Here is a 20,627-nt window from a genome sequence, read left to right as displayed (position 1 = left end):
TCTCACTTTATAGATGAGAAAACTGAAGCACAGAAAGTTTAAATAACTTGCTCAAAGTCCCACAGCTAGTAGCAATGCTGGGACTTGAACCCAGGAAGTCTGGATCCAGAAATTGTGTTCTTAAATACTCCACTCTTCTGTCCCAATATATCTTAAGATAAGTATTAAAAATAAGGAGAGTTTCTTTAAGATTTTTTTTTTTCCCTAGGATACCATGCATGTCCACATGTGCTACTTAAGAGCATAATCAGACCAGGTGTGTTTTATTCTAATCTTGGAAAACAGGGCTCTGTGAATGAGATATATGCCAGGTGGTTTACAATCAGGCACAGATAGATTTACAATCTAGGCACATTCTAGATCCCACAGCTCTAGAATGCTATGATTCAGCAAAAAACACCGAGGGTTTGACAAGGCAGAAGTAAATGTGTTATTTATACTGCTAAAGCAGACCTAAGAGTTTGCTATAATTGTATATATTTCATTTTTCCTAACCTATACCTGAACTTCCTCGGCATAGAGACCATGGCTTGATCATTTCTGCAACCTTCATAAATCCCAGCATAGTATCAGTAGTAGTAAGGTGCAAGTAAGTCTTTGTTCAATACCAAGAGACAAATAAGCATTGTGAATTGTTAATTGCCTTAAAAGGCCACAGATAACTCATTTACTTGAATTTTATTCTTCTGGGGCCAACCTGGGGTCAATCTGGAGACATGAAAAAATATGACTTTGAATCTGTTGAGGACAACCAGATAGGTGAATTTTAGGAAACCAGGAGAGAAAAAGCATAAATTAATCTGAAATGTATTTAAATTTGTTTTCTAAAAGGCATAGTGTAGTTCATAACTGCCAACAAGCACCGTTTCATTATGCTACATTTCATCCTGTTTTTCTCAAAATACTGGAGAAATGACGGATACTAAAAGAAATTCCTACTTGTGTATCACATACGCCATTTCCATAGAGCTCTTGCAAATTCTAGAGATAGGCAAGGGGAAAAATACAACTTTAATAAAATAATGGATCATATTTGAATTAAACATGATATTCAAAATGTTACACTTGGGGAGTTAACAGAATGTTGTATGCTGAGAGAGCAAGAGGCAAAAATGTCCTATAACATCCTGTACCCTCCATAAATTAAATCTGAGAACATTAAAAATGGTGATAACAATGAAAAGGATTACTTATGGAATGAAAATGGAAAACAAACAGGTTAGTGAAGATATTTTCGTCTAAAAATCTCAAAACTGTGCATCCTAGAGCTGAGGTAATAAAGGTGGTTATTTCTAAGAACTAGATCCAAAGTGTCTCCATTCAATTCAAAGCAGGAACATCTAAAGTAGCAATTAATGCAACCACTGGTGTGGAATTGTTTTCCAAATGCCTCCCTGTTGGATGACTTTTTTTTGTTTTTAATGGAAGCAGGGATCATAAGTCAAGATGAATTTGGATCAGTTATTTACTGAAAATATCACCATAGGTTATTAATACCACCATCCAATATTATGAATACAACCGATAATACTTTTGGTGAAATGGAAGGAACCTATCAGCGGCTGTTTATCTCGGATTACAAGGGTAATGCTTGAAACTCCTTGAGATTCGATCATGGGAAATAAACGTAAGGGCACTCATGCCAATGGTATGTGGAGTCACTAGGTCTCCTGTCAGAAGAAGGGATAGACTGGCATTCAGAAGATCTGAATTTAAATCTCAAAAGTTTGGCTGACAACGATTTACACTGGGCAAGAAACTTCCCAAACCTCATGTTGCCTAGAGACTCAGTTTGCTCATCAGAAAGACATGGGAAATAATGCAGCACCGTGCTTAAGAATGCAGACTCAGATCCAGGGTGCTTGGGTTCATATCCTGGTTCCAGAACATGCTAATTTTGTGTCTCTGGGCACATTAATTGACCTCTCTGTGCCTCATCTGTAAAAATATGGATATAATAGTACTTAGCCCATAGGGTCATTGTGGGGGTTAGGTGAGTTAGAACATGTAAAATTTTAGAAGAGTAACTTGCCCATAGTAAGGACTCATTAAGTGGTCATTAATGTTACAGTTATCATTTATGAAAGGAAGGTTCATTCAGGTTATGAAATTCAGTGTAACATTGCATGAAGCTCTTCCTCTCCCCTTTTCCCCCAAGACCTGAAATCAAGCTATAAAGGTGATGTGATGCAGTCACCAGCTGGGAAATGAGCACCTTGAGTCATTCCATACATATCACTTCACTTCAAATGAGAAGTAATATGCCTTGATTGACATTCACCAAACAGAGAATGTGCTTTTTATAAGGTTGACCTAGTATTCATGTACTAAAAAGCAAATGAAAACCTAGAATTTCCTCATAGTCAGCATACTGACAATTTTTACTTAAAATGTTCTCAGTAAATTTTCCCCCTCTAATTAGCAGCAGAGATATAGTCTCCTCACTCTATAAAACCAGGATGGGAGGGCAAGTCCATTCTGAAACCCAAGGGAGTAGTAAAGTAAAAGGAATCATTAATGAAGAAGTTATCAAAAGCTGCTTTGCATCCTTTCTGGAACTATGCGAAGTGTTAAAATGAATGGAAGGAAGGAAAGGAGACAGAGAGGGAGGGAAGGAGGGAGGAGAAAAGGGAATGAGGAACAAAGGAAGGAAGGAAGGAAGCAGGGAAGGAAGCAAGGGAGGGAGGAGGGAGGGAAGGAAACATCAAGTGTTTCACAATGGACCAGATACTTTACATGCAGTTTTTAATTGAATCAGAAAACCATGCAAGGATGGTTATCACTATTTTCAATACATGAGAACACTAATAATTAAAAAGATGCATTCACTTGCTCAAGGTCGCCCAACCAGTGAGGTGTTGAGTCAAACTCAAACTTGAGTCTGTAGTCTTTCACTGCATCCCGTTGTTCGTGGATGTGCCAACAAGAGGATTCACAAAATGTATGAAGGAAAGGGGTCAATAAAGATGACAAAGACCCTATCCAAAGAGCTTAGAAAACAATGTAAGTAAGTCCTAGGTCAGGATGGTGTTCAGAGAAGAAGAAATATATTTTTCTTATTCTCTTATACCTTCCCGAGTACAACCCCCTCCAAATCTCCCACCTCCAACACAACTTTTCCTCTCCCACGGTACATCAGTTTCCACCCTTCCTGTGCTAGGGATTCACCAAACCTTCTCATGTGAAATAACATAGGTCGATAGTGCTACGGTCATGAACACCATGGACACTGACTTCCTAACCTGGAGAGTAACCCTTTCATCATACCTCGCTGTAAACTCTGGTGAAAAGTCAGAAGCCCTCCTCATAGCAGAAACGTTCTCCCATATTGAGGAATTGTGGAGTTGATGGTATGAAAAGCAAACCAATTCTGTTTATAAGTCAGAGTAACCTAGAGCAACAAGGAGGGGTGGAAGGGAAGGATAGTATTTGATGAGTTTTACTTTATTTTCATATTTTATCAAATTTGCTGGTTGAACAGTTAGCAAATATGATAAAATATGTTGCTTTCTTGGTTAGACCACAGAATATGAAGACAAGCACAGTGATCCTCTAAAAGCAGCTCATTCATTCCCTTTACCTTCCACATCGTCGCCTCTTTCCTACTATATTACTAATTTTAATAACCCTTCCTAGAAGATACTGACACTGCAGAGGCTGTGCGTTTATTAGAATTTACATGCTTTGGATTAAAAAGGACACTCAACTGGTTACATATTTCCCCCTAGCAGTGAGACCTTGACCCTGGGCACTAGAAAATCATTGAACATCACCATGTAAGGCCATCATGGCATCGTGGTATATTAGTCTGCTCAGGCTGCCATAACAAAATACCATAGACTGGGTGGCTTAAACAACAGAAGTACACTTCCTCCTCACAATTCTGGAGGATGGGACATTCAAGATCAAGGTCTGGCAGGGTTTGATTTCTGGTAAGAGAGCTCTTTCTGGCTTGTGGATGGCCAACTTTTTGCTATGTCCTCATATGGCAGAGAGAGAGAGAGAGAGGGGGGCGGGCAGAGAGAGAGAGATCTCTTTCCTCTTCTAAGGCTACTAATCCTATTAGATTAAGACCCCACTATTATAATCTCATTTAACCTTAATTATCTCCTAAAAGCCTTTTCTCCACATCTCCACAATCACACTGGGGGTTAGGGCTCTAAAATATGAATGGGGAAGGCACAATTCAGTCCACAGCAAATGAGGTCAGGATTCTCTACATAACTAGAATTTTCAGATTAAGAAAGTACAAGAAATAAATATTTCATTATCAAACATAAATCTGTAATCTTTTGGCATGTGGAACAAAGCAGCTGGAAAATCTTACAGTTTGACATACCATTGTTGGTGGTTGAAGAGGACTCTGGTATTCTGCTGGTTTCACTCCAGTGTTTGTGGCATGGAGAGTGGGAAAGGAAGGGATGGGAGCCTTCAGCCCCAGTGCTATAAAATGCCTCATATTCCCTTTTCTTTACAAGGCAGTAAAGAAAGAAAAGTCCTGAGTATCTCTTACTTGGCTCCCACCTTGAAATTAGGTAGATTCTCCATTATATTCTTATTGCTAATGGTTAAAGACATCCTAGGCCTCTTGTATACATTCATTTGACATAAATTTTATTAGTTTTGCTTAGTGCTGGGCATTGTGCTAGGTCCTGGGAGTACAAAGACGAATGAGATCAAATCCTTCCCATTAAGGACTCCGCAGTCTTATAGCAAATCAGGATTAGAATTCAAAGAAAGTTAGAGTTGGAAGGAGTCTGGTTGCAGATGAAGAACTCAAGCCCCGAGAGATTAAGAGACTTTAGCCAAGGTGGCACAGATGGTTGGGACAGGGCCAGTTAACATACAGGTCTACTGACTCCTAATTCAGTCTTATTCCTGTGCAGCTCAGAGTCCTCCATCCAAGTCAATAATTTAACCAGGGTTTATTTAGAGCCTACTGTGTACTAGGTATCCTGAGTGGGACAGAATTATAATGATTTAATAATTTAATTAGCAATTTAATAATTTATTTGGGGAAATAAGACTAGCTAAAATGAAATTATTAGTGAATACTACAAGGCATGATTTAAAGTGAGATGGTTTCTCCATTAACTCCATAAACATAATACATATGCAAATAAGATGTGTACATTATTTGATTATTAAATTTATCTCTACAATGATCATCATGGTTGAGCTACTATTGCTGGATGGGAGAGTTTTCCTTACATCTCCATCCCTCATGTAATAAATACCACTGAATAATACCAGGTAGAGGAAGACCATTCTAAAGGTATACTGAGGGTAAAACAAATCAAAACAAACAAACAAACAAAAACAATTTGTAACTAAAATTCTGTAAACTAGACTGAAGGTAGACTATCTGGATATCTGGTTCCTGGAGGACCCCAATAAGAAATCAGGTCTTCTGTCTAGCCACACAGTTACTCAACAGAGATGAAGCACAGGCAGATGAGAAGATGGCTGTTGTGTTGGTCGATCCTTTCTCCACATCACTATCTCACCCGATCCAAGATCAGTTTAAAAAGCACAGGGTCTGAGTGTTTAGGGTGACAGGCTCTGGATTCAACCAGACTTAGCCCTGAATGCTGGTTCCACTACTTATGATCTTGGGCAAAATCTGTAACATCTTACACCTCAGTTTCTTCATCTGTAAAATGGGGGCTAATAACAGGATTATCTTTGATGGTTGTAGTGCAGATTAAATGAGATGATACATGCAAAGTGCATGTAATAGTGCCTGAGTAAACTGCTCAATAAATAGGCATTACTATTATCAATAACAATTTTACAGTGGTTTTGTGACCTGCTATCTTTCTCTCCAGCCCGCTCTCCCCCTCCTTCATTTTAGCCATTTCTCTGACCCTGTCCTTTCCTTCTGTCTCCCTCCCTGTCCTGCTAACAGCTGTCCTTGTGCTCTTCCAAGGTGGGCAGCTGCGTTGGGACCTCAGAACAGGTGCTACTGTCCATTTTGCTGCTTGATTCATGTGCCAGGTGACAGGGGAGAACTGCAGGGCTGCATTTAGCGTGGACAAACACCTGTCCTCTCTGTCACCACAGCTAGACAGACACTGGTGCTGAGTCATGCTGCTGCTCACGACTGATGAGCTCTCAAAGACTCAGACGCTCTGAGAAAGAGACCTGAGAGGACAATCTGTCCATCCCTCTCTCCAGGTCAGGCTACTCTTCAACCTACCATGAGGCAAAAATGGACAGAGGAAGATTCTATCATTCACCGAGGATTGGAGAATCTTCAACATCAGGACATTTCTTCTTATGCCTGTGCTCAATTACAGATTTTACATTTAAATTCACTTTTTACATTTATCTTTCATAGGGAAAAATAAACTTGATATCTAGGTCACTGTAAAGATATGTATACAGTATATTACATAATATGCGGTACTCTGTATGCATGTGTGTATACATAGAGTATTCCTTATTGAGAGCTTGAGCTCTATAGTCAGCCACCCAGTCTAGTCCCAGTCACCTACCGGTGATGTGTTCTTGTTCTAAAAACTAATAATAAGAGTAATGATCTCACTAGATCCTTGTATAAGCACAGTTCTCAGTTCATAGAAAGAATTCAACAGAAGTTAACTATCATTGTTGTTGTTATTTAGACATATAAGTATATACTGAGAAGCCAGGAGCCTTCTTAAAGGTTTCTCTTTTGCAACCTAAATGGCTCCAGTTTGATTATGACTTTTAAGCAATTTCTTCTACAACCTTCATTTTCATTTTCCCTCTATCTATTTACCTTCCTAAATCCAGAATAGCATATGTAATGCTGGTTGAGTCTGATCAGCACAAGACAAAATGTATGATATATTTTAGGGTTGTCTGTTATATTTTCCTATGCAAACTATTATTATGATTTGCAAAGAAATAAAAGTGATTTGAAAGCAAGTGTAACCTTTAAACATTTTATTGATATTAACTCATGTAATCCTCAAAATAAACCCATTCATTATTCATTTTTTCAGCTATGCCATACTTCATTGATTCTAAAAATAAACTTTTTTTTTCACATTTTAACATCTTACAGTGCAATCTTACAGGTGATGATATCTTACAGGTGATGATATGTTATAGGTCTGTTGACAATCTTTATTTTTCTTTGTAACACATGAAAAAATGCTGCATCTTGCAACTGATGACAACCTAGAGTTGATGAAATAGGATGAGAGACAACCATATTCCAGGCATTCTTTTAGGCCCTAGAGATATGGTGGAAAAGACTGAGTGGTCCTTCATTTCACAGAATCCACCTTCTAATGAGAAATGAGAAATAAAGATGATTACAACTGACATACAAGCTGCTGTGGGAGCCGATGGAAGACCCATCCTGGGCTTGTAGGGGCCAGGGAAGTTTTCCTAGTGATGATAATGTCACCTAAGTTTAGAGTTAGGGGTACGGCTAGGCTGTGGTTTAGTAGTCAGCCAAACAGGATAAGCAAAATCCTAGAAGCTAGAAAAAGCATGGGACATTCAGGAATTTGAAAATAGTTCAGAATGCTGATTTAGAGCAGAGAGAAAAGCAGAGGCCATATCATGATGGGCCATGTAGATGTGGTAAGGAGTTTGGAGTGTATCCTGAGACACTGGGGTTCTACTGAAGTACAGGTGTTACTTTTATTTGACAAAGAGAAAACTGAGGCCTAGAGAAGGCATATGACTGGCTTCAGGCTAAATAGCAAAGAACAGGACTATAATTCCCTCCAAGTTCTCACTTTAAGCCCAAGGCTCTTTATGCTCTACCAGGATCACCCAGGACAGTATTCTCTTTTGTTGGCCATACTGCCAGCAAATACATTACTAAATTTCCCCTTATGTTGGTTTATGTTGAATTAATGTGTTTGGTTTATATGGAGAGGAGGGTAGAACCAGTGTGTTGGTTCTTAAAGAATTCTCCAAGGTGAATATTGCCTAATGTCAGAATTTGTGCTCAGTTACGTCACTCATAGAATATATATCACAGCCAAGCTCATCCACAGTTGTGTCTGTTAGATGATGGAAACTGATGCCAGTCTTTTCTAAATGCATCATGCATCTACTTTCACGGTATATGCTTAAAATCAAAATAAATAAATATAAAAATTAAAAACAAATGAAAGAAGCTGATGCAGAAGTGAAGGTTCACAACTTCAAGTGTTTTATACTCTTGCATATGATTATGTCACCAGAAATTGCAGTTCAATTTATCTTAAAGCTGCCCTTTTACAGTAATACAATCTAGAGACTGATTAAGTTGAGCAATTTAAGTTGAAATGTGGCAAACAAGTAAGACACTAACTTCTGAATTAAGAACACAGGGTCAAAAAAATTATTTGAATGAAGGTATCCTATTGCAGCCAGGCAGTCCTGATTTCATAGCATCACATTTAAAATAATTTCATTCACAGAATTTGTTAGTATGCACATACTGTCTTTTTAATGAAAGAATAGCTAAGAGCCTTTTCTTTTTCTTTTTTAGAACAATGACAACATGAATCAGCTAACATCTCTGACTTACTCTAAAAAGAGAGTGCAACTACAATTGCCAAGCATTTAGGTTTGTTTTTTTTTTTTGGTGAAAGACACCTTTGGTTTTTATAGGATAAGTAATGAATACGAATGCCATTGTTTAGGTTATGATGATATAACAATTACTAGCTAGTTAAAAGGAATAACAGGTGCCAAGATGATAGCTTGAGACACTTATTTAAAGGCAATAAAGAGTGTAAAGTCTTTATAACGGGACAGACAACTGTCTATTTAAGATAGCTTAGGTACAGTCTTATCCGAAATAAGGGGGTTGAGTTACACCATCAGTAACTTTGATTCGGTAAGCCTCATGACTTATTAAGACAGGTGAATGATAGGTAGATGGAAGAGAGGGCTAGAGACTCAGAGTCATTTTTAGAATAGCTTGGATAAACTCAGTTTCCAATCCTAGCATTAATACTTACTACTAACTCTGTGACCTTGGGCTACTCTTCTCTCTAGGACTCAAGAAAAACAATTTCTACCTTAGAGGATTAAGTGAAACCCTATGGTCTAAAGCATTATGTGTGCATGAACAGGGACTATCGTTAATATTGTTACTGTTGTGATTGTTCTATCATTATTATTATTACTACAATTCCATGCAGCTATTTAATTCTATTGGCATTAGATGAGGTAAAACAGTAGGCCAGGCAACCATGAATAAGGTATACTGCATGTTTAGGGATGGCATTTAGGCTTGTACATTCCCAATTAGCTTTTCAATTAACCCCAGCCTTGAGGAATATACTTCCCCAACCACACCTGAATGCTAAAGTAGGACTGATTGGCTATGATGGGTGTAGGTTTTTTTAATTAGAAAAGGAGAAAATAAACTATGTTACCTATAGCAAAAAGAAGCCCAAATTTATAGAAGGTACTAAAACAAAATCACAGTCACTGTCTCTGATACAGATTTATACCCCCAAATGCTAAAATCTGCTCTGAAGCTATCAATAGTTCTTCCACACTTAAGTATACCGGTCATTTTCTAAATAAAACTCAACAATAATCTTGCTTCATACATCTTCCTTCTTCTTATAATAAAGCATGACAACATATAGTCAGCAGCACCTTACATCCCCCTTCTTGTTTATACTTATATGATCTCTGCTGTTACAGTAATACATTATAGGAATTTATCCAGCTTGCAGTATCATTTGTTAACTGTCTTCTCGGTTGAAGTATATTACTGTACTCATTAGACAAATATTAAAATTCACAGAGTTGGTTTTAAATAAGCCATATGATAAAATGAGGTACTCAGAATAAATAAACTATTTCCCTTCACTAAGCACCGACTGAGGGCCTTGTTGTTCATTGTTCAAGGCAGCACACCTTTTAATTTATTCCAGAAACGCTGTGAATACAAATTCTATGGAAAAAAAAAAAAACGAGACGCTACTTTCATGTTAGTTATCATCATTTAGTGTTCAAAATTAACTCCTTAGTTCCACTGGCTAACGCAAGGGCATTAGAGTTAATAATCTTTCCTTTAGTCTTTATCACTCAGGGAGCAAAACTTCAGTTCTCTAATGTTGATTTCCTTACTCTCTGAGTAACACAAATAAAGTATTATCTCTGAGTAAGATAAAATATTAAAAACCCTTAACCCCACATTTGGTTTCTTCTTGCTTGTTCCAAGCAATGGCCATTGCAGAAATGAAATGGAGATACTGAAGGCCCCTTACTAGCTTCTTCCCACACTCAAGAAGCAGAAGCCCGTGTTAGTTCCTTGGATTAACATCCTTTTAGGTTCTGTACACTGAATTTCATAGAGCTGGTGTTCTCCACATTCAGGCCCAAGTCTGAATTAAGTGTCACTGGGAGAGTCTACTTTTCTTTGCATACTAATTTGGCATAAGGCATTATCTCCCAATGGTTTTCAGAGCCATTTGTGGTCCCCGACAGTCCCCTCATCCACACAACCTATAATTTTCATAGGAAGAAAGCACTTTTTCAAAATATTTGCTCCAATGAAAGACCCACTTTCAAGTCTCTTTCCTTAAAGCAGAACAAAACAGCACAAAGCAAAACCCTCAAAACCCAGCTGTTCATGATATATGGTGTTGGTATATGATAATTAGGTTTGTAATTGTTTTACCTGCGATATATGGAAAAGGAAAGAAATCCATTCTACCCCACCCTTGCCTCCCTCTACTACTCCTCCAGCAAAAGTGCCATTAAATAACCAGTCTGTCAACATTCTACAATCCTCAGATCTGGACATTCTGAAAGGCTACAACCCTAATGTCAGAACTCCAGTGATGTTTTTTTCTCTTTTCACACTACAATCATCTTGGTTTATCACTGGATTCTTGTCCATTTTATCAACATCCCCACTCTGAAGGAATAAATAGCAAGTTAAAGTGAAGGAATCTTTGCAGTTGAGAGCAAGGACTGTGCCACAGGCCAGGAAAGCCTCCTCTGGTTCGATCTCAAGAGTAGGTCTAAGCTCTAAGACAGGATGCATGACCAAAGATCACATCCTCAAAATAATATGGAAAATCTCAGTTTCATAAAATGTTGTTTTCTTGGGAAGTTTCCCCATCACCTAACAAGTTGGATACCGATATCCTAAATATGACAGTTTGGCCAGTGCCTCTGAAAGCATAAGGCAAATTAGAGACGCAAGCTTGTTATGCAGCTTAGGACTTACAGGCCTTTTTCATTTCTTAGAGAAAGAAAACTAATGAGGTAAATCTACATAGAGGCTCTCTGGAAACAACCAGTCACGCTGAATAAAAGAAATACAAAGCCATTCTCTAAATGGCCAGGACCATACGATTATAAATAGAATTCTTGCTCATTGTAAACACTTTTGAAGTGATGGCTTTGTTCATTTGAGAAGATATCAAGCACCCCTGTGGAGTCTGGTCAATGTTACTGAGAGTTCCAAATATGTGCTCCTAGGACACACACTAGGACATAAGTACTGGAGGAAGGCTCAGGGATTTATAATGCCCCCTTCAGAACCAAAGATTTTAGTAATAAAAATAATCCACTGTAGCAACAAGTTTACTAGAGAGCTCCCTGAAGAAGCAAAGATTTCAGCTGCTCAATTGCTTTCACCCTGTGCCATTTAAAGGAATATTAAGCCTCTGTTGAGACACTATCAATTGATGATTTCACCAAATATTTTGTTTGAACAGCTAATGACTCTGCTTGACCGCCCCAGGCCTGTCTCCCAAGTAGCCAGGCTCCAAGAGTTCCCCCTTCTGCAAGTGGCATGGACTACATTCCCAGCGAGAGGCAAGTTTGCATCCCAAGCTAAAAAAGCCTGCGTCTGTATTCAGTCAGACCAGCAGTCCAGAGCAGGCAGTTGGCAAATCGAAAAGGTAATCATCCCCACTCATTCCCTACCTTTTCGGATTTCGCCTTCCTGGCGTTGTGCACGAACCTGCGACCCAGCTTCTTGGCATACCAGATAGAGGCAAACATAGCGATGCCAATGGAAGGAATTCGCAATGAAGCTGCTGCACAATCAACTTCCCACCTCGGCTCAGAGACAAGCGGAATCGGTCTGGAGCTGTCACTTGCAGGCTGTTGCTTTCTCAGTTCCTCTCATGCTGGTTAGCCGAGGGAGAGGGTGGGAGGAGGGAAGGGGCTGGGGGAAGGGCAGTCCTGTTTGGCCAGTCCGCAGGTATATTTACATCCTGCCAACAGGAGGTCCGGGTCAGGCGGGCGGGCGCTGCCTTCCCAGCCGGCGCACACACATCCAGGCGGCTAAGTATCTGCCTGCAGTTCTTCGGTTCCGTCACCACCAAACTCCATGCGTGTCAGGAGGAAGGGAAGCCGCAGTCAACTCCTCCGGGAGGTGGCTCACCTCCCGCTCTGGGCTCCGGCAGTTGCCTTCCTCGCTTGGCTTCCCTCTGCCTTGACAGTACGTGCTGGCGGCAGTGGCCGCGGAAAGACAGATCCACACACAGCCTCGCAGGTAAATCAGCCAATACAGGAGCTGCCAGGCACGGAGGAGAGGTAGGGTCACCACGGACTTGGCCCTGTGGGCACAAACAGGTGTCCCCGGAGCCTAGAGCACGCTCTGATCCTCCGAGAAGATCGGACTGTCAGGGTGGCTGGAAAACAGAAGTGTCCTTCCTTTGCCCCCTCCTCAACTCCATTTGGTCCAGGGAAAATCCTACCTGAGCTCATCAGCCAGTCTTACCCACAGTTTGCAAGAATAACACTTTATTTCTTTGCAGGCTGGCCCGGGACAAAGGGCGAAGTGAACAGGATGAAATCTATCGCCTAATGGCGGAGCGAAGGTCCTCAGCTTTTAAACTCATTGGTTCCACCCCTAAAGCAACCTGGGCTGCTTTTATAAGCACAGGTTTACTGCCTGAAGACTGAGTAATGGAGACGGGCTTAAATCTACCTTCAAATCAAAATAGAACAATTTACTCCCTTTTCTTTTAACAAGGGAGTTTTCTTGTAGTGATAGCCAGTGTTAAATGGAGGATTGTAATATCACCTTTGAGAAGGTAGATTTATGGCAACTCTTAAACCATATTCTCCTTTGTAGAATTCTCACATTTGATGCTACCACCAAGTGTTTCCAATTTCAATTACCTTACTAGGGTTTAGACTATTATGAGGCATTTTAAAGGTAAAGTCAATTTTAAGAGACAGGTGTTTCCTCCAGCGAGAGATAATGTCTAAGCCTTTGCCCATCCTACTAGAGGACAAAAAATAAACTGCTCATCTCAGCAAGGAAAACCTTCCATCCACTGATCCACAAATGAGACTCAATCCAGTAAATGTTTTCCATCTGATCTGAAAGACTTGCCCTAGGGAGCATCTGTTGACCAAAGAATGTCAACACACTTACAGAAAATTGGAAAAGAATTCCCTTCTCTCACTCTACGTCACTTGAGGTTTACCCCCAAAGAGTGCTGGGTCTCCATTGAACAGAATGCCATTTTATAAAGTACACTGAACATCCTCATAAGCAATCGGAGGTAGAACAAGGCAGTGTGGGATCAGGACCCATGTCCATGTTACTCACTAAAGTAACCCTGGTACCTAGAACAGTGTTGAACACAATGCATTCAATGTATGTTTGCTGAATAAATGAATAATCTGGGTTCAAACCCTGGCTTTGTTTCTAAATTGTTTCCTTGTTTTCTCTGAGCTTGATTTGCCTCATCTGTAAAATAAGAGAATTGGGCAGAAGATTTTGTAGGCCCCTTCCTGCCCTGTGAGTCTATGATTCTGATTCCTAGTCTAGGGGTCTCCATGTGAGTATTGAACAGAAATGTCTAGTGCTCACCAGGGGCACAGGCTCTGGTAAAATGACTCAGTGTTCTGAAAAGCCAACAGTGGTACCCTTGGGGCAGCCCAGATTCTTCTACCTTCATCAACAGGCCTAACTGCCACCTGGGGTTTGGTTTTGCCATTAGCTGTTACTTTTGCTCTGTGTTCTCATTTCCTATGCACTCTACTTTCCTTTAATTTCCTTTTGACACTCTTAGACAACCCTTGTGCAAAATTCACCACATCACACCTTGTACTCTTTGGGGAAAAAAAAGCGCCACAGAAATCCAACAAATAAATAAATGACAACACCTGCTTAGCTTTCAAAGAGCTACTCGGTAGGACCACAGCTTATCCCAATATTGCTGTGATGTTAAAGGAATTCACTATTCCTGCATATGCGTTTGTCTAAGCTGTGATTTAGTTAAAAGACTGTTCAGTTAACAGGATAAAGTCGATGAAAAGGGGAGGGGGAGCAATCGTCCCTATATTAATGAGTAGAAATTTCCATTCTTAATATTTTAAGAGGGAATCCAACAATAAAGAAGTGAGAAAACAATACCGAGCTTTCATATCACTGATACCATAGAGGAAATCAAAGAATGTTAATTTACTCTGATGAGACTGCCAGATCATAAAACAATTTTTGCACTTTCTTCATAAGTTAATGTTTCTTAAGTCACTAAAACTGGTGCTTGGTAAGATCTTTGACGCTTGATCATTTTGTTGGTTGGTTTTGCTGTTATATTGAACCCTTAATGACCTTCTTCACACACCTGACCTAGAGGCTTTATAAACTTTTATAGGATGGAGTTCTTAAGAAAATAAATTGGGCCTACCAGCTGAGATTTAACTTTAAAGATAACAGTAATAACTATTATTCCTTAAATAGGCATTTGGAGATAGAAAGGGCAGTGTGGAATAGGTCATTTGTAGTCAGTGCCTACGTGTAAGGCAAATGCTTAGCACAATGTAGGTATTCAAAATATATTTTTTGAATATGTCCATGGCAAAATAAGAGAATTCACACACTTGGAAAGTCTAGAAGAGGCAATAGAAGCATATCCACAATTTTCAGTTGTAAAAGATTTTTTAAAGATGGGTATCATGTCGATGGAATGAAGTCATTGCCATAGTTATACAACCATCTTTGCTGGGCTCTTTCCGGGCAGGTGCACCTGTTACAAAGTAGGCAGCAGCTGCCTACAGTAAATCCTAATAGTCTCTAACCATTGCTCTGCTGATTGAAACAACTTCTGCAGCTCTGCTGTGTATGGAAAACAAGTTTTTCAGACGCTTTCCATCTGTACATCATCAGTACCTGGACAGACATTTTCCTTTATAATTTCATTTTTAATACCTCTCATATGACAGAAGCCTACCAGTGCAGCTGAGTTTGAGATGCAACATTAATCCTTTTAAGCAGCTTTTGGTCCATGCCTCAACACACACAGTGTGAGTCTCCTCTGAATTCTCAAGGTAAATGCAATATTTAAATCAAGCCATTAAGAATTACATAGCTACATTTTCTGCCTAGCACACACATGATTTTCTTTTAAAAATCATCTAAATATATCATAAATAATTATAAAAACAGAGTAAATATTAAGCCCTAGAAATTAATATCTGGTAGCTTGAAAAGCTATCTAGGTTAGGTGTATGGTATATACCAAAGAAAATACATGTTTGAAATATAAAAAGTTAATGTACAAAACCAATAAACATTTAAATATTTGTTTGCTTTGTTTGCATATATAATATACATAGTTGATAGCCCTTAAAGTCTGATATTAGTCTGTCATCAAACAGCAGGTGTCAAATAGACACTACGTAGAATTTATGACTAAATGAAGGTAAACATAATATTTAACTTTAATTCACAGGGATGCCAAAATGTTGATGTTCGTTACCTCTGTAGAGAGTAGTGAAAAGAGAGGATAAAAACAGTTACATTTTGGTCTATATAGTTGTGCAATATTTGAGTCTTCTACAATGAGAATATACTCATGTTATTACTTATATGATTAAAAAGGTAAGCAATACTTTTCCACAAAAATGTATTAATTATTATTACTATTGTCAAGCACTGGGGACCGCAAACTGAATAAGATACAGTCCCTCCTCTCAAGAAGTTGTATATAGTTGGGGACATAGATGCATAAAATGATAAATTTCAATGCAGCATGGCATAATAACAGATGTGTGAAAAATAATGTGGGAGCTCAGAAAGAAAATTACTGTTTTTGTGCTTTCTCTATAAGCCCAATAATGAATGTCAACTGGAAAAAGCACAATAATTAGTGTCTATGTAGAGAAAAAGGCAAAGGAATAGCTCATACTTTCTGCATGTTTTATCTGTATGGACAATAGGAAAAATGGTCACTCTAGTTGTATATGTACATTAAAACCAATGACCCAGTTGCAAATAGTTATTTTTCTGCCCCAAAGAACCAACCAGTCATGGATAAGTGTGAAAATATGTTTAAGTCACTACAAATAACAAGCCTATTGACTCTAATTATAATGAGCTAGGCCGCCTTCTTTTTTCTGCTCTCAAAATCATCACAATCAATTCTTTAGTCTTTCAATATCTCATATGTTCTTTCTTTTAAATGTTTAATTATATTTAGGCACCCAGAGATACAAAAAAGTAATATAACACTCACCAATGTACATACCAGCTAGATTTATTAAATGTTAACATTTTGCCATTTTTGATTCAGATTGATTTTAAAGAAATAAACTCTTCAGAATATAATCAAAATCTCCCACCTCACTCCATTCCACCTTGAATTCATCTCAAAATAATGTTCAAGAAACATTCTTGTACCTCTCTCTTTAAGGATATACAACTTTATCTAGAGTAGATACTTCAAAATGTAATTGATGGATCATAGGATATGTCCATTGGTAGTTTATGTGAGTCCTACATTCTAGATGACATGTTATAATCAGACATTAATTTTTTCAAACATAATGTATACTGTTAACTCTTTGTAGTTTTGATGTGCATTTTCTTAATCACTGGTGAGGCTTAGCATTTTTTCATATATTTATTGGCTATTTGAACTTCCTTCTATTCATAGCCTTTGTTCATTTTTAAATTAGGTTATATCTTACTGATTTATAAAAGTATTTTATGTATTCTGGACATAATTCTTTACTACATGCACTGAAAATGTCTGCTCCCAATCTGACTTGTCTTTTAATTTCATTTATGTTTTGTCATACAGTTCTCACGTACTGAAATTTATCAATGTTTTCCTTTATGTGTGTACATTTTGTACCTTAAGAAAAATTTTCCCTATCTCAAGTTCATAAATAAATCATCTTATATTTTCTTCTAAGTCTTAAATTTTTAAAAAACATTTTATGGTGTGAGATGGGAATCTATTCCCCCCCATATTTATGGCCAGTTGTCTATCTTTATCCTAAGTCATATGCCTAGATCACATGAGTGTGCATTTAATTATTTCTGGGTTCTTTTTTGATTGTTCTATTTTTATTTACCTGTGCTAATACCACATCATCTTGATTACTATGCTTTATAATAAATATTGACATTTGAAGTGCTAATCACCCTTTTCATTTGATCTAATTTTTCAAATTAAGTTTTATAAAGTTGTACAATTGATGATTTTAATACTACACCCAATATTCCATGTTATTGTTTGAGAGTATTTTAGTTCCATCTTGTTGTAGTAGTTCTATTCCAGATCAAATCTGTCATTATTATCACCATTATTTATTACTTTACAATTAATAGTCAAAATAACTCCCACATGTATTAATTTATTTTCTCATTATTTTTAGCATCCTAACCCTCCTAATTTTCCTTCTTACTGATGTATATAGTTTAATAGTTATTTCTGCAAAAGTCTGTGACGGTTAAATATGTTCAATCTTTTTATATTTTTCCTGAACTGTCTACATTCACCTTAGAGTTTGAAGGATAACATAGGTAAATAAAGATTTCTAGATTGACAAGATTTTCCCTCAGCACTTTGAAGATATTATCTCATACCTTCTTCTGGTATCTATTTTTATGATAAGATGTCTGCTGTCGATCCAATTTTCCATGATTTGTTTGAAGACTTTTTGTCTTTTTGAGCTACAGTTGTAATACAATATTTTTCTAAAATTCTGCTTGGAATTCATTATGTTTCTTCAACCTGATTAGTTATAAACAAGTATCAGTCATTATTTCTTCTAGTACGTCTTCCCTTCATTCTCTCTATTCTCTCCTCCTAATATCCTGTTATATTTTTCCTGGACATTTTCATGTGACCCATCCTATTGCTTTTATACCTCCTATTATTCTTCTCCTCCCTTGTTTGTGCTTCTTTCAGGGTTATATTCTCAGACCTCATTCTTACTTTTTTATCTTAAGTTTTAATCTATTGTCTTACCTATCTATAGAGTGTTTATTTTTAGTGAATTATTATATATATATATATATATATTTAAATTTCTAGGCATTCTATATATTAAAATCCTCCCAGCCTCTTATCATGATGTTCTATTCTTTTATTATGATATTTATTCCTTCCTCTATCATGTTTTTAATTTAAAACATATTCAATTTGTAGTCCTTATCTGGTACTCTTTTCATCTAGTATTCTTGGAAGTCTAATCATGCTGATTCTACTCATGGTGGGTAGCTTCTGCATGTCACTATACATTTTTATTCTAAGATCTTCTTTAGTAAGATCGTACTTCCTGTGGGAGTCCCAGGGACCTTTAATTGCGTAATTGTTGCTACAGAATAATTTTGCACATTCTTCTGCTAGTTGCCCAGAGATTTCACTAGTTCAGGAGCAGTCCCATGTTTAATATATTTGGCTTAGTGTTATTCTGTTCACACAAAAGTGTTAAATTTACTTTTTTTTTTCATTTTTCTACTCATACTAGAAATACTCTTCATTATTGCTTCCCTGGGCTAATGCGTGAAGTTTTTAGAAGCCCTCTCATTAAATGAGAACGCTTTTAAGGTTTCAGTTTTACGCAGGGCTCTCAGTTTCATTTTTATTCCTTTGGTGATCCTAAGGTCAACTTTCTTGCCCTGATCAAAACCCCACACTCTTACTCCAAGGGCACCTATTGAGTCCCATATATCCTGGGATGCCATAGTCAGCTCAAGAAATCACTGCTCTAGCCATCACTTTATACAAACTCAGATAAGTCAAACTGGCTTGCCTCTAACTTAACACTCCCTCCACATCCCCCCAAATAAAACCTAGAGAATTTAACTGGCCTACATGTGAGATTTTAGTGTTTAATAAGCATGTCTGACAATAGTATGTATAAGATTTATTGTGAAATGTTTCATGCAAGAGATTGCCAGGAAGTCACCTAATTAAAATGCTGTTTAAAAGACACTCTCATATGATAATTAATTACCTCAAGTTAGATGTGAGATAGACTACCACCATCATATTTGTGACCTTGGACAAGTAATGTCAATTCTATAAAGTGGGTAATAATGGAAACGATGCCATTGTGTTGATAATAAAAATCAAATGAGATAATACATGTAAACTGTTTAGAGCAGTACCTGACACACAGTATGGGTGCAATAAAAATGTTTATTTTTATTTTTTATTCATCCTCTAATCTTTAGGGAAGGCCAAAAAAAAAAGAAAAAGAAAAAAAAAACAATAGTCTAGACAGAGAACACGTGCTTAGTATTATGAAGCAGAGAATTTTTTAAAAAACTCTTTTTATGATTGTATTTAATCATCCTCAATGTTAGGAAGTCTACCTTCTTAAGTTCTTTCCTCTTTTTTATTCCATTAGTGCAGAAAACAAATCAGTTTCCAAACCCTTGTAAAAATCTTTCATAAATTTAAAGACTTTCAGTTTCACAAATGTCTCTTTTCTGAGCCAAATGAATATTTTCTTAAGCTTTCTAAATAGTTTTTTTTTTTTTTGAGAGTCTTCTCAGAGCCTCTTTTCCTTTTACAGATTTCTCATAAAAAGAAAAACTCAAATGGATCCTGAATTTATATAGTAGTTCTGAACCACATGTTATGATTTGCCACATGCTTACAATTAAATTTTGCTACAACTGGGGATATAGATTGATATGGCAATAACTATCAAAGGAATGTAGAACTGAGTGGATATAGGTGAGGAGCAAAGTTCAAGAATATCAAGCCAGCAGCCAAGAAAGAATGGATATCACATGGAACATGCAAGAACTTTAACTTGTGAGTACAAAAATCAATGCAATAAACAAGACCACAGACAGTTTTCCTGATAAAGCTACACAATGCTAAAAGATGGGTAGTTGAGTAATTTTGTAACAGAGAATTCTACTCAATCCCTTTAAATTTACATGCTTTGCCAAAGCTTGCCACAAATAGAGACATTTAAACACCACCCATCTAATTAGAGCCCTTCGGCATGGGAACTTTCTTATCAATTATGATTCAGTTATACAGTCCAGTATTCTAGCTATCTCAACAGCAGGATTTCTCCCATCCATGGAAGTGGGGTGCTAATATTGGAGTCACTGCTTTTAGCTTTAATTTCACTTTTACCAGTTGTCTTACCTCTGGGTATTGGACTCTATAATCAATTTCTAAAGTCACCTTAAACAAATAATCTGTTAGTCCATAACAATAAGACCCAAGAATTGATCTATAAGAGAATGTTCTTTTAAGTCCAATGGCCATTTCTGATGAAGTTATCCCTTTGCCATATCATCTTTTGGGTCTTCACCAAAGTATTTTCTGTTTCCCAGACACACACATTCTATGTGATTGAATCACTGTACATGCTGTTTCCTCTGCCTGCAGTCCTAACTCTTCACCTCTCTTCCTGCTCCTTTTCATCTTTGTGGT

General features: G+C 37.5%; 1 protein-coding gene across 2 annotated transcripts in view; it reads right to left on the bottom strand.

Moving 5' to 3' along the window:
• Positions 1–13,485, bottom strand: part of DLG2 (discs large MAGUK scaffold protein 2) — a 929,335-nt gene extending 915,850 nt beyond the window's left edge. For both annotated transcript variants that reach the window (XM_060018173.2, XM_060018175.2), the window contains exon 1: positions 11,893–13,485. In XM_060018173.2, coding sequence (XP_059874156.1) covers positions 11,893–11,970 — 78 coding nt within the window. In that variant the 5' untranslated portion in view covers positions 11,971–13,485. The remainder of the gene's footprint in view (positions 1–11,892) is intronic.
• Positions 13,486–20,627: the final 7,142 nt, after the last annotated feature.

This window comes from Delphinus delphis, chromosome 8 (genome assembly GCF_949987515.2).
Source record: "Delphinus delphis chromosome 8, mDelDel1.2, whole genome shotgun sequence".
Lineage (NCBI taxonomy): Eukaryota > Metazoa > Chordata > Mammalia > Artiodactyla > Delphinidae > Delphinus > Delphinus delphis.
Note: the sequence above shows the minus strand (reverse complement) of the source record. Positions and strands in the feature narration are given on the sequence as shown.